At 38.7% G+C, this 14,573-nt stretch overlaps 1 protein-coding gene across 1 annotated transcript in view; it reads left to right on the plus strand.

Moving 5' to 3' along the window:
• Positions 1–14,573, plus strand: part of nrg2b (neuregulin 2b) — a 40,916-nt gene that overhangs the window by 14,990 nt on the left and 11,353 nt on the right. The window contains exons 2-5 of the mRNA XM_079351963.1: positions 5,293–5,455; positions 6,192–6,310; positions 7,453–7,576; positions 11,602–11,660. Of these exons, the coding sequence (XP_079208089.1) occupies positions 5,293–5,455; positions 6,192–6,310; positions 7,453–7,576; positions 11,602–11,660 (465 nt within the window). The remainder of the gene's footprint in view (positions 1–5,292; positions 5,456–6,191; positions 6,311–7,452; positions 7,577–11,601; positions 11,661–14,573) is intronic.

Below are 14,573 nucleotides of genomic sequence, written 5' to 3' on the forward strand. Positions count from 1 at the left end.
TTTCCATGGAGACTGCTGTGGCTTCAGAAATCACACTGATCAGAGAGTAAGACAGAGGGTGCTTTTCTCTGTTATACATAAGCACATATGCAGGCCTGTTCTCTCTCTCTCTCTCTCTCTCTCTCTCTCTCTCTCTCTCTCTCTCGCTCTCTCTCTCTCACTCACTCACTCACACTTCAAATAAAAGGATGGCACATACAGTTGTCAGAATTCTTTTGATGGGAACTATGAACAGATCTGTTCCTCTCCTGGTGTCTTTGTTCATTTTTATGAATGTACTCTCACGTTTCTCTCTTACTGGCTCACAGACACTAGCTGACACACATCCTGCTCGTGTGTGCAGGCGTGCTGCTGATCAGGCCCTCTGAAGGAGCCATCGCTGTCTGTTAACAAAGGGGTTCTCAAACATTATCATCTTTTTCTTTTCTTCTTTTTCCTTTTCATTTTTGTCTTACCACCAATAATCTACAGCCATAGATGATAATACGAGTGAAAGTGTTCTCTCTTTCGTTATTGATTCATTACATTCAATGTCTCTCTTTTACCTGAACAGTCTGTTATTATTTCTAAACAATGACTTTTTGAATCTTATTTCATTTAATACGTCTCACTAAAATACATTCCGGTGCTGGAAAATGGGAATTACACGCAAAAAGTTGTGTGAAATACACGCAAAAAGTTTAAAGACAATAAAATTGGGTTGCACTTACGGTTAAACTCTAAATTCTTGTCAGGGAATGCTCCCAATATACTTCCACATAAAGTTAGGTAGTCACGTCCGAGGTGAGACTTTAAAATCATTAAGGACTATAATATCTTAAGGACATGGAAAAAATGTGTTACCCTAATTTGAGTTAACTTCACTGGTTTGATTTAAAGGCCCAACGGAAGGTAGACCAAGACTGTGACCTGCTCTTTACTTTTTGAGTTACCTGTAAACCACTTTGTAAAGTCTTGTTTTTAAAGATGCTTTATAAGTAAAATTATGCAGTGATTATTATTAGCGTATGGATAAACAGATCAAGCAACAACAAAGAAGTCAGTGACTAACAATACATAATACACACACATACCATATATATTGTATGCCATAATTCTAAAATTCACTCAGCAGACACTTTTATTCGAAGCAACGTACATCAGAGAGTATGAACAACACAAGCAAGGATTGAAAATGTCAGTGAGTGCATATGAACAGCTTCCAATCAGACACACAGGTGCTGACAGGCAGTGTCAACATCAAACCCCATCCTAACCATATGTCATCATAGTTATAAAACTATCCTCATCATCCTCATCATTAAGTAGATATTCATGAAAGAGCTGAGTCTTTAGGTTTTTCTTAAAGGTGCAAAGAGACTGCAGATCAAATGGGCTTTGGTCGACAAAGATGAAGAGTCTAGTTTGAGACTTAGGGCCCTGTTCCTATTTTTGTTGCTGTTTGTAAGCAAACAGAGGAGTTTTAACTTTGATGAGCAGTAACTGGGAGCCACTGGAAGGAAATGAACAGCAGAGTGACATGTCCTCTTTTGGGTAGGTTGAAGTGCATGTAGGAAGACCTGCCTAAGGGAGTTGCAATTGTCAATGCGTGATATCAGAAGAGCCTGTACCAAAAACTGTGTCGCATGATCTGACAGGTAAAGACTGATCTTCCTGATATTGTACAACATAAATTGACGTGACTGGGCAATGGAGTCCACTTAAACCTTTAATGTTAGCTTGTTATCAATCATGACACCAAGGGCACGGGCAGACCTTGAGGAAATTATTTGTACCAAGCTGGATATTGATCTATGGCTGGGATGGACGCTCTTTGAAAAACACTGTGCGAACACACCAAGTTGGTTTGGCTTGCATATCACTCTCTGTTATTGAATCAGGCTTAGCAAAAATGTGATTAATTTTGTTGATGTCTACTTAGCTAGAAAGAGAAGGGGGGTAGAGGGAGAGAGTCACAGGGAGAGAGGGAGGAGTTAAAAGAGGGAGCATCAGCTGACCTTGAAAGAAAGACCTCTTGATGTACGACTGATGGGAATGCTGGTCATGTGGGATTGGCTGTTGGAGCAGGGCCGGTCACGGGCTATTCATTAAATGCTGCTGTACATTTGTGGCTCACCTACCACTTACCAACCATCCCCATCCCCCTCCTCTGAGGTCTGACTGAGGAATTCTCCCATCTGTCAGTGATACAGAAGGCTTGGATCAGCAATTTACAGTGTGCATGCCTGCTCACGCAAACACACACACACACAACCACACTCGCACGCACACATAATAATGGATAAATGATCACATAGATATCTGTGTATACCACCTTTATGCTCACTCCCAATGCTGTGGAAACGTCTCTGTTTGAATTGCGGCTGCAGAAATAGACTATGTGTGGGGTTTGTGAATCTGCTGTAATTGTTTTCTTGCAAGCATACTTCAGTTTTTCCTGGTCTCTTGCACTAACGTTATGCATGGAGGAAGATGGTTGTGCAGGCTTTTAGTTTTTAAACGTCGTCCTCCTTCCTCATCAGACTAACTCTCACTTGGTAAACCTAATGATGTCCCTTATGTACTAGAGAATGTGCATATAATGATTTGCAGTAGCTTGCCCTGTAGTTCAGGTTCTGGTGCTTCTCAACATATACTTTTGCTCATTATTATAAAAAAAAGTTTTAGGCATTGAGTTGAGATTCAAAAAATTCTAAATTATCTTTTTTTTAATCACCTTTTATAACAGCCTTCTGTACTTTAAGTGTTTTTCTGGCATTGGAGGATTAAGTCCCAGATGTAGAACCCCAACAGTTTCTTCTTCTTCTTCTTCTTCTTCTTCTTCTTGGGTTTTAAAACATCAAGCAGAAACAGAGTGTACAGCAAGGTTAGGGCTGGGAAATGTGACCTCAAATCAATATGATTATTTGAACATTTTACTTTGAATTTTATTTTATTTTTTTGTCCTCACTGACAGTCTCTACTTTAAATATGCTCAAATATTGAAGCTGCAATAACAAGTTACTTTGTCTTTCTGAGGGTGAGTTGTGGTTCATTTGGTGCTTGTTTCGACGTTATTTTGATAAAGTGATGGAAAATACGATATTTGTATATATCTTGTTTTATTTTGAAATTCACAGGACACTCTGAGCGTTTCCTTGTCTGTCTTCCTGTCCGGCTCGATCTATTCTGTTCATCTTTGACACATTTTTGGAACAAGCTCTGTCAAAAATAGGGTGGATTCGGCTTTTCCATCCTATCCCCTTTCACTATCCACGCTACCTTACCCCCGGGGAAAATGTCACAAGGTTATGGAAAGGTGTTAATAAGGACATAGGGAAAGGCGATCACGTTGCTCTGAGAATCCGACTGCAATTCCACTAGGCAACGTAATTATGCAATGTTGTAAAACTACTTTAATCTTTCCACTGAGCATTCTTAATGGTGAAATATTCCTTATTACAACAAGGTTGGAATTAAAATAAAAGGAATAGCCTATAAGATACCAGGCTTCTTAACTTTGATCGTTCATAGTTTTCCTTTGGGTTTAAGATTGTTGAACGTTGTTCAAGGCATATTATTAAAACAGAAACTTCCATGATCAGCGTCCCTTTTTGGTCATTGATAGTTTTTTTCCCCTGTTTTTATTAATAATGTTTTATATTACAATAATCTCATATGAATCAACATCAAATAACAGCAAGGCCTCTCGACTAAACATGATACAAGAATGTCTAAAAGCAATGTTCACCTTCTTCACAAACACAAAATAGAAATAAATAAATAAAATAAATACAAAGGCAGAAACTTATTCGAAGTCAAATCAATATAGAAACCAAATGCAGATTGTCTCCACATTTCTCTTCTTACAGATCGTTAGTTATCGTGAATGGTCAGATGCACAAGTCGCTTTAAATGTTGTGGGCCGCGAGGGGATAATATGTTTGCATCTGTGGGCCGTAAGGGCCGTGATCGTTGGCCTGCAATATACTCTCCGACCACCAGAGGCAGTAATGCGCCAGTTAGAAGTAGGCCTACATCACGAGAAGGAGAAGAATATTAACTTAGCGTTTACGGAAGAAGTCTCAAATCTGCTAGGTAACTACCCTGAGGCCCAGTTTACACGGAGACGCTGTGACAGAAACGCATCGAAACGACCGCACTCCGGATTGTAAGTACACACCGTCTACACGGCAGGTATTGCCTGAGTGAAAACGATGTAGTTCTCACGCCCGGCCAGTAGTGGGCAGTGGAACTTTGCAACGCGACACGCGCGAAACTCACCAGTACAACCACTTCCTCCACAACATCCCATAGAACATCCTCTTTAGCGGCTAGTTCTCCCAAGTCTGACCTAAATGCTGCGTATGGTCGCAATGAGATTAATGCAGTCAAAAATAAATACTGCTTTACTTTTAGAAGTTGATCATGATAAAAACATTAGCAGTTGACAACTAAAAACTAACCTAGCATTAGCCCATTAATCAACACCTGTTTAATCACAAATATGTTCTTTTTGAAAAGAAGAACGTTGAGTATTTTTAGAGGCGGAGCAAAACAAGTTTCGGTGCTCTTTGGAGTATTTAGGGCACAGACAGACACGAAGACACACTCAGGTGCAGACTTCAACGGGGCGGAGTACAATGACCATGTTTATTCACAGTCTGGTTTGGATATGCGGTAAATCCAAAAAGCACGAGCAAACCAGAAAATATGTAACACAGAGAAATACACAATAAACTGGCAACATAAAGGAGAACACACGAGAAATAAGCAAATAGTCAGTCAGAGGACAATAAAACGCAGGTGAGTGTAATCAGGGCGGGGCTGACAAATGGTGGGAAACATAAGGAGTATCATAGACTCAGTGTCATCAACAGTTGGCAGAAGTGGGCACAGTTAGTCAAAAATGTAACTCTATTTACCGCTAATCCGTCGGCAAAGAAGTTAACTTCGACATCAGTTAAAAACTTCTGTTCATATTTAAAAGAAGTTAAATGTAACGTCAAATTAAACCAATGTTATTAATAAACAGATAACTTGTACTCTTTACGTGTGTGTCAAGTTGTATCTTTTATTTTCATAATTTATGAGGGTCTCTCTGTTAACATTGCTGCATTATGTTTTGAACCAACATCTGAACCCTTATTTACTGTCCAGATTTCTTCTCTACAATAATAAACAAACATTTAAAGTCTCAAAGGTATACAGAAGATGTACACACTGATAATAACATAGATCAATTAATTACTGACTTTAAATCTTTGATTTTCTTTCTCTATTTCTTCTGTTCTGTTCTTCTTCTCCTTATAGCCTCTGCCCCTAAGCTCCGGCTGATGCGAGGCCAGTCTCTGATGGAAGGGGACAAGCTGTACTTGAAGTGCGAGTCATCTGGGAACCCCAGCCCTTCATTTCGCTGGTACAAAGATGGACATGAGCTTCAAAAGGGCAGAGATCTTAAAATAAAGACCAACAAGTGAGTATGGATTTGTAAGTTTAATTCAATAGAGTGCAGGTTTGGGACAAGAACAGCGAAACACTGAAAGTTTTATGGACGATGTGTCATGTTTTGTGTATATTTAGATTGATAGCTAATTTACAACCCCAATCCTTGAAGAAATTACAATTTTAAAAACAAATTATTGTATACATGTTTACATTTATCATGAATGCATATGATTAATCAAAACATTTATAGCATGAGTTTCATCTTGCAAAGAATAACTGGTGTATTATAATTGCTATAGTATGTCCAAGCGTTATATAGAACTTTACTGTTTTTCTTTATTTTTCCAGTGCACAATTTATGAAAAAAAGACTGAAATTCCTCCACATCCAGACATATATCAGCCGAAGCTTTTACTCCTTCCAGCCAGCATACTCCTGGTATTGAACTATGAATGATTGAAAATGAGAAACTTCATCTTGATCCAAAATCTGCCTTCCCAGTGGCTGGTAGTTGCATACACTATGTCGTACTTAAAAAGTTAGATCAAACAATTGTTCTGTACTCATATACACCTGCCCATTCACTGTTAGATGACCAACTGGGGACAACCCTTTTTTTCTGGATGTACATGGACATAAGCATTTTGCCAAGAAACCACGAGATTCAGTCACAGTCTTGCTTTAAGATTATGATCAGCTGACATTGTCTTATTACTCCCCGCTGTTCCTCTCTTGTCTCTGCCTCTCTTTCTCCTTTCCTGAAGAAAAAACTCAAAGGTGCAAATTGGTCGTGTCCGTACAGAAGACTCTGGCAACTACACCTGTGTGGCTGAAAACTCATTAGGACAAGAAAACATCACGAGTATAATCAGTGTACAGATCTGTAAGCAACAACACAGTCTTTGTCTTGCTGTGTGTCAGTTTCTATCCATCTATCTTTTACCGTTTAGCATACCAATTCTAATTTAAATGTGCTTTGTTCTTCAGGCTTTCTTTTCTAATTGTATTTTTCATGAATTGCTGTTTTCCTCTGTCCTGAGAAAACCTTAAATGTTATTTACTGAAACTTCAAAAACATATCACTGTAGTTTTCTGTCCATTTCTTTAAATTAGCAGAAAGCAACTGTTCAGCTGCCAATACATTTGATCAAAAAGTACTTGAACAAAAACAGAAACAGTTATTTTTCTGTTTGCTGTCTTCAGATAATCATTTGCAAAACACATTGTAATTTACTTTTAACTCAGACCAAACAATTATGATAGAATAGACACATTTTAAAAGCCTATTTAGTCACCCTGGGGTGACTATATTGCTACAAGCACGAGTAATTATAACAAGTGCAATGTGTTGCTGAATGTTTCACAGACAAGTACATGTGCAATAGAGAAAAAACTGTAAAAACAAAGACGCAGGAAAGTGTTAAAGGAGTCACCGACTCACATTGTCGATTTTGGTTAAACTGTATTGTATTGTATGTCCAGCTTAGCGTGAATATTTTTGTTTTATTAATAGCCTCCCGTGTTGCAGCTCTGCCGTCATTACTTCTTTGTAGATTCAGATTGATTTTGCAATGGCGTATTATTTGTGATTGTGATATCACATTGTGTTAATAGCATTGTGGAAGTGTGACATGTAAACAAACAGTGGGAGCTCCATAAACACATACACACAGACATGTACACACAGCTATATTCTCCACTGTTGACTCTGCTGTTATACACATGATCCTGTAATGCCTCTGATACTACCTCTGATGCTGGCACATGCATGACAAGGTGGAATGTCATAGACACCTGGAGTAGGCAGTCTCAATAGAAATAATGTTTGCCATTGTTGTCAAACTTTGTATCAGCATTTGTCTCTTCAGATACATTTGTCAGACTGAGCTCCTTTAAATTTATTCAAGTTTTCTAAAAATTATGTGACAATGTAGTTTGATAATATATTTTATAGCTGCCACAAAATGTTATTTGTGTTTACAAAATATGTTGTACTAGTGTCTTGTCCAACTGTCCTCCTGGTAGTGACCACAACCAGCCCGTCCCCAGGTGTGAGTCATGCAAGGCGCTGCAACGATTCAGAGAAGGCTTACTGTGTGAATGGAGGAGACTGTTACTTCATACATGGTATTAACCAGCTGTCCTGCAAGTAAGTGGGTTGCTCTTTCCCTCTCTTATCACTGTGTTGTTGCTCCCACTGTCCCCCCCCCCCCCCCTCTTTCTGTTTGCCTAATTTTTTCAAGACACAATGTTGCTGGTCACTGCTTCCCCGTATCTTCTGTTCCCTGGTTGTTGCCTCTTCACATACATTCACCTGCATCCTGTAGAGCCACTCACTGTCTCTAAGGCTTGTTTATATATTTTTCTGTGATCACAGTAGTAAAACGTTCTTTATTAGAGGAAAAATGTATGGCGTTTTGATAGATGTACTAGATTGGTAGATGTCGCCCACCCCTCTTCTCCTCGCAGTCACAGTAAAGCGTTATAAATTGAAATGCATAATTAAATACCATTAAGATCAAGTGGCAGACGAAATTGTTGGGTTAGCAGGCTAATGTAAGCACGCTTTAGTTAGCCCGTACGTCACATTGCATGTAAATTGACATGAATGACTGTGATCTAAAACGCTTACTTGACGTTCACTTAAGCAATGAGTATGTTATTCTTCTTTTCTTTAGGCCATAACTAAAACAACCCCTTGTATTCAAGGGAAGGAGACATGTAAACACTATGTAAATGTAATGTAAATATGTTAATACACTCAAAACAGGTATAAAAAAACAGTTTTTATAAAACTAATTCTGTGGAGAAACACAAGTACGGTATTGTAGTGACCCAGAATTAAGTTTAAGAGACGTTCGCCAATGGACTGTACCTTTAAGGACAGAGGGGTTATCCCTCTGTCCTTAAAGGTACAGTCCCTTAGAGAGTGTCCGGTTTAACGTGGCGTGACGTTTTGACCTCTCTCCCTGGAGAGTTTTGATTGATTCAGTAAAAGTGCAGAGTAAAGTGATTTGACGCATCTCCGTCATTTGTCTCCTCGATTACTGCACTCCACAGTATTATATTTCTGGTCGAAGATGTCTCCTTTCGGAGCTGCTAAACATGTGATCTCTCTCCTTATCTTTCATTACACTTTCCTCATCAGCTGTCTTGCGACTTTTACAAAATACTGAATTTCCCTCTGTTCCATGTGCTGTGTTTGGTCTGAGATTTGTGTTAATGTAGCTGTCACACGTGGTGTTGTGATGTGTTCATATGCTCTGTCAACATCAACCTCAAACTTCCATGACTTATTTATTCTCATTCAAAAAAATAAGAAATAATCCAATTTACATCCTCCCAACAATGTCTGCCTTGTAATTACTCTACTGTTTCCAGTTTTGAAATTCTGGATCTCACAAGTACATTTACAGTACGTTCGACGCAGACTCACCCCCTTTGAACACATTTAGAGGTATGTAGTAATAATACGTAAACAGGTTGGGCCTGACAGAGGAAGTTCTTGGTCTTCTCAAAGGCAAAGCAGTGGCTCTAAATGTGTGATGCCTGAAGAGGCTCCTAGCCAACTGCATTTTCCTGTGAAAACTAAAGTTTGTCAAAGACACCAAAGAACAATGAAGAGGAATCATCTCTCTGGGAATAAAAAATTTAAAAAAAACAAGAGAAAATCAAAGCAAGACATGATCAATACTGAAGTTTCTGAAACCAAAAAAAGAGAAGGATAAAGTGCCCCCTTCAAGGTTTGATAATCTAATATTTATAAGATAAAGGTGATTTACGGAGGTTATAGGGTCTCCCTGCACATTTTTTGTGTTCTGCATGTCATTCCCCACTCTCTCTCCCTAGTTTTCTACACTATCCACTGTCTTTAAAAAAAATCATTGAAGCTTTGTGCTGTGGAAAAATGTTTGTCTTACCTTTAGTAGGTGCTGTTCTAAAAGAAATAGAGGAAATAACTAATTTCAAGTAACGTAATAATAATTCAATAGAAAAAACTGTTGCTTTTGTTTGTCACACGTGGTAGACGGTTCAAACAGTCGCATGTGAAAGCATCTTCAGTCAAGACACTGAAAACTGCTCCTGCTCCTGTGTCAGCAGTGTGCAATACTCCTGAGCTCCTGAGCTCTCTTAGGTTCTCTGGACTGTTGATGAGGATGGCCTGCCCAACCAACCAAACTGAAAAAATCCATGAACCAAAAAGTTAGGTTAATGCTTGTACATATTAAGTTTGACTCCTTAAAATACGTTGTATTCTCACTAAAACCTCTGGCTAGCTACCGGCAGATAACATCTTAGTCCTTTCAACCTAAGAGTAGAGTTGCAAATTGTTATTAATTTAAGCCTTGTTGGTACCATCCAGTCTTTAAAACGCTTAGCCCATGTTTTTTTCCGGCAATTGTTTGGAAATGCACAATTCCAATACCATATGTTAAGGTTAGCATTGATGCCTGATCATATTGTTCATGAATGTCTTTGCTTTGTCTTTTAAGTTTTAACAGCCGTTGTAAAGCTCAGAACAAATTCAATTACAAGCTCTGGGAAACAGAGACTGTTTTGTTCTCTTCTGTTTGGTCTTATGGCTGAAATAACAGTACAGATTGTAAAAAAAGGAAAGCAAAAATTGGCAGATAAAAAAGGCTGTGAAGAAGATAAGAAAAGAGAAGAGGGGCAAAAGAAGTGGTATACAGTGAATTCTCTGCTCACATAGGGTTTCTTCTGCTTTAAGGGTTTTCAACCTCTCCCTAGGTGCTCTATTTTTAAATCTATGGGAAATTGCTGAGTTGGCTTTTGGAGGATATTTGCTGTAATTGTTCAAAATGCAAGCTGTCTCTTTAGTGGTAAGAAGGAGGATACCCAGGTAGTTTTATGGACAATGTTTGTAAATTATATATGATTTGAGATTAACTAAATTCCTGTAACACAGTGGGGTTTTAAGAGCCACAGAGATTCTGTTATCATTTCGCAGGACCACACCCATGATATCCAAAAACTGTTATTCAATTATTGTGATATTTCAACAGAAGAATGTGCAGTGCAGCTGCACAAGATTATCTAAACCATGCCATAATTAGACTGCGGATTAGGCTGAAGTGACATCACTAAAAATACGAAATATATGGGTAAAAGCAATGACAGTAACACCCATCATAGCTCTGATTTCATGACATCTGAAGTACTCTCTTAAGAAAGTTTCTTTTCAATGACAAGTTGAGAATGAATAACGCAATGGACGTATCAAGTAATAACAACAAAGGCCTTCATAACTACCACATGCATAAGTATCAATTTGATAGTATTGTTAAGCAATGTTCTGTTGTTAGATTTAGAGTTGTGAATATATAATATGACGGTTTGTTTAGCCTCTTTCAGCTGAAAAGCTCAGAAATAAAACATTCTGCAGCTGTATTATTACTGCTACTTTGTCATCTTAAGTCATCATGATATTGGTCAGGAAGTAACAAGTAATGTTAATATGTGTCTGTGTCAATCTTAGTTTGTGTGTTAGATGGGTTGAAGGCTAGAATGTATCTGTTAACCTCCCCTAATTCCTGCGCTAACATCATACGAAAACACTGACGTATACGAGAACACTGACGACTCTAAGGATGTCTTAAACGAGGAGACTCCTGCGAGTTCGTTCAGGTAGTCAGTTCAAGCTGCACTGATTTCTACACTTGACATGCATCATTATCCACAATGACCTGAATACACCTACTTCCAATTAGCTGTCTATTTCTTTCTCTGCTCTTAAATTGCTAGCTCTGACCTGCACCAGTACTGGGAGATTTCAGATATTACCCCTTCACTCTTAACATTTCTGCATGTAAAATGAAACTGTGAAGGGTGTTTAGGTTGGTGCTTAGACGCCACAAACGGTTTTCTGCTGCTGCAATAGATGTTTTAAACAAATACAAATGTAAGCTGTCTGACTGAAATGTAGTAGTGATTTCAAAGTGGTAACTGAGTTCACATGCAGGTCATCTCTCTCTTTCTGTGATTTGGTTAATTGTGCTGTTTCTAATCCCTCATCTCTTTGCTCTCTTATTTCTCCCTCCTTTTCTCTTCTCTCCATTTTCTATCTGTCTTTGTGTTCTTCCCTTCTTCTCCTCTCACTGTATCTTTAACCCAACCTCCTTTTCCTCCTTTTGTGTCTTGTTTTCCCTCCATCAGGTGTCCCAATGACTATTCGGGGGACCGCTGTCAAAACTCCGTAATGGCCGGTTTCTACAGTATGTCCATTTGTTCTTGTCTGTCTCCTTCTCACTGAGATGATGCATGCGACTTTGGAGGGATTGCATTGAGGGAGTGTTCTTCGTGTGTTTGTTTATAAACCTGCTAATATGTTTCATGCTAAATTAAGTTTTGTGTGAGTTTGCATGCCTCTGTGTCCTCCCTCCCCTTTCCTCTCACTGTCTCCCCTTGTTCCTCTTTGGTGCTCATTTGGTCACACATAATTTAGCTGTTAAAAAGGCACCACAATTAAAAAGGTATGAATATACTCTTACGTTTCTAAATTCCACTTACCATACAGTGAACTGTACATACAATCTGTACAGACAATCTGAAAGAAACAGAGGAGACGGAACATAACCACAATAAACAATACAGAGGTTTAACTTATTAGCTTTTATTGGTACACTTGTCTTAGTTGATGGTCCATTGATGCATCGATTTCTGACAGTGAAGACTACTGACTACTTCAAGCTGTGACTCTCTTATAGACATGAGAAAATCGTTTTTTGATTCAGATGTTTCAGAGATTCAACAATTAAAGTTTAAGATGAACAATGAATGCCTTTTTAGGTGCCAAGCATCTGGCAGTCCAGCGCAAGTGAATTTACCGTTCCATCAAACCCAGTTGTCATTTTTTCACCAGCATGTAAAAAGAAAATATCCAAGGTGGGCCGAGTGGTTAATTTTTCCCGCCCCGTTTACAGTGTGTGGTCCAGGTTTCTTTAGAGCCTGTGGCTCCTTCCCGGCATGTCGTTCCCTACTCTCTCCTGCCCAATAATTTCAACACTGTCCTCTCCTATAAAGGTACGGAAAGAATGTTTAACAAAAGGAAGAAATAAAAGCTAAGAACTTGCGCTCCTGTTAGTGCCCATGTGTGTTGGTCTTCAAATGAGGTGTTGTCAGGCGCACAGGTGGCACGTATCTTGGGGATACGATCATATTCTCAACTCAGATGTCCTACTGCATTTACTAATACATTCAAGATTACATATTAATGTTACAAAGAAATGGTAACCCAATGTTCTCCTTGACCCTCTTCATGTTTGGGCTACATTTTTTTCCTTGAGGTTAGTCTGGTGATGTCAGCCTCTTAGATGCCTGCTACACCTCGGGGAGAATCCTGCAAGCCACACAGGGTCAGAAACTCTAGCTGACACAGACACCAAGTTGTGTTGAGCACACCGAACATTAGTTTAAATAAGATCCAGTCCAATCTAGCAGCGTGGCATGAGATTTCAATAGTAAATGAGGATACACTTTAGTTGCCTAATGCAGAAATGCTAATGTTCACTGCTTCTCTAGTAATTCTGGAAAGCACTGATCATTTCTGATGTTCAATCTGCCAGAAACATATTTCATACAGTGTCCTGTGTGTGTTCTGTGTGTTCAGAGGCACAATAAAAGGAGAGAAGTTACATGAGCTATCCAGGAAAATAGACCAAAATTCACCTTATAGCTGTCTCTTGCAACACACTAGCCTGCCTGTGCACCTGTCTCTTAAAGGGAATGACAACTGTCACTCTGATTGGTTTGATTCATGCTAAGCTCAATACACACCCATGTATAATCAAGCAACGTTATCCAACTCCTTTGCACAAGGTGCTTAATTTAAAGCCCAGATTTTGCGAACAAAATATAGTCAGACACGCCCCAATCACTTTGGGCCTCGTGTTTCAGATAAGTTGCCTTTATGATATTTCTTCTAACACAGATTCATTAATGTCAATGAAATTCAGCATTGAGTGCTGTTTTACTCTTTACATCCATGGACCATTTAATAAAATCTGTCAAAATGATGGGCCAAATGCTACTTCAACCGTTAAGTGTAGATTTCCAATATAGTCAAGGTGGTGCCATATGTTTTGCTCCTTCTCCACCACACTGGGTAATCAATTTTTCAGGTAACACTTAGCTTGGTTTAGCTGCAGGACTGAAAAAAACTGAAATAGAGAACACAATTGATCTGCCAGCAGCTAAAAATCACCTCTGATTGAAACTCCTTATCTATTTTGTTCAATTATAGATTTATTGTGAGTTAGAGCAAAACTCAGGTTCAGGGTGTCATAGTAACATAAAAACTACAGGTGCTGTTTTTCTTATTAATTACATTTTGTCACCCCCATGTCCTGTCCTAATGCTTACTAAGCTAATCAACTCCTGGCTCTGGTTTCATGTTTACTGTACAGCAAGACAGTGCTATCTATCTCCTCATCCAACACGAGGCGAAACCAAATTATACAGGTTTCCCAAAGTTTTGCACAAGGATGCTATTTATTGTCACTCTATTGTATTGCTTGGGCACTAAAACATCTAAAGCAAGTTTTTGTTGGTGCATGAAAAAACGCTGCTGTGCACATAAACTTCCTTTGAGTCCTCTCTTGCTGCTGCTGGTTTGAGCAGGCTTCTTTTACTGACCAAGCAGTCATAGGGAATTAGAGAAGGTATGAAATATAACTCCTTATATTGTTGATCACCTTCGTTCAATGCCATGTGGTCTTGCATTGCTATTTTTTTTTCTTGATCTTTCCAAACTGCATAATGACAAGGATTACCAAAAATAAATAGTGATGTCCTATACTATTTTTTTTGTTTTTGTTTAATGGCTTCACGTTGTTAAACTAAACAAAATGTATAAAAACTATTCGCCTAAATATGTCAGTGTAATGTTGTCTGTTTATTTGGCATTGTGATGCTCCTCCAATAAGTTGAAGGAACCCACGGGGCTTCTCTCTATATGGATAGTAGTGCATGCCATGCTCAGATGATGTTGTTAAAATCATATGAAAGGTTAAAAAAGTGATATAAAGCAGTTGGGGGGGGGGGGGTGCTTTATACAAGAGGTATTCTATAATCAATACAAAGGCACACAATTACCATTAGTCAAATGAGTTACAGCACTTATACCAGGG

The sequence above is a fragment of the Symphodus melops genome, assembly GCF_947650265.1.
Source record: "Symphodus melops genome assembly, chromosome: 9".
Lineage (NCBI taxonomy): Eukaryota > Metazoa > Chordata > Actinopteri > Labriformes > Labridae > Symphodus > Symphodus melops.